At 48.5% G+C, this 503-nt stretch overlaps 1 protein-coding gene across 1 annotated transcript in view; it reads right to left on the bottom strand.

Annotated features, from left to right (window-relative positions):
• glceb (glucuronic acid epimerase b) overlaps nucleotides 1-503 on the bottom strand; it is a 29111-nt gene that overhangs the window by 5879 nt on the left and 22729 nt on the right. The window contains exon 4 of the mRNA XM_035652193.1: nucleotides 159-451. Coding sequence (XP_035508086.1) covers nucleotides 159-451 — 293 coding nt within the window. The remainder of the gene's footprint in view (nucleotides 1-158; nucleotides 452-503) is intronic.

Below are 503 nucleotides of genomic sequence, written 5' to 3'. Positions count from 1 at the left end.
GTTTTGCTTAAAAAATGACAATTACTCAATTTTAGTTGCAGATTCATTTTCTATTAATTGATTAATCGACTCATTTCAGCTCTTGTCCAGTTACATTGTTAGAACACAGGGGTTGTATTAAATGTACTTTAAGCACCAAAACTCTGACATAAACCAACCTTTGTGACCTTCACAGCCTTGGTGTTGGACAGTCCGACACCCTTCCTGAGGTCGGTGAGCAGGTCTCGCGTCAGAGTGCTCCAGGAAGTTCGTGAACCGATACCGTAAGTGATTTCTCGGTCTTTGAAGGCGATGAGCTGCGTGCTGGTCACATAGTGGATAGTGAAGGGCGGGCCCTTCTCTGTGGTTTCCAGGATCACAGACACACTGCCATTGGAGATGAACTTGACGTCCAAGCTGAGGATGAAGTCTTTGGAGTTACCCAGCTGGAGGGACACGCCTTCGGAAGACTCTGTGGTGGCGGGGGTGGGGGGAGGAGGGTGGGTGCAGCAGATAAATGGGGG

Source organism: Morone saxatilis, unplaced genomic scaffold (assembly GCF_004916995.1).
Source record: "Morone saxatilis isolate NCDOM2014 unplaced genomic scaffold, NCSU_SB_2.0 Contig11, whole genome shotgun sequence".
NCBI classification, from domain to species: domain Eukaryota; kingdom Metazoa; phylum Chordata; class Actinopteri; family Moronidae; genus Morone; species Morone saxatilis.
Note: the sequence above shows the minus strand (reverse complement) of the source record. Positions and strands in the feature narration are given on the sequence as shown.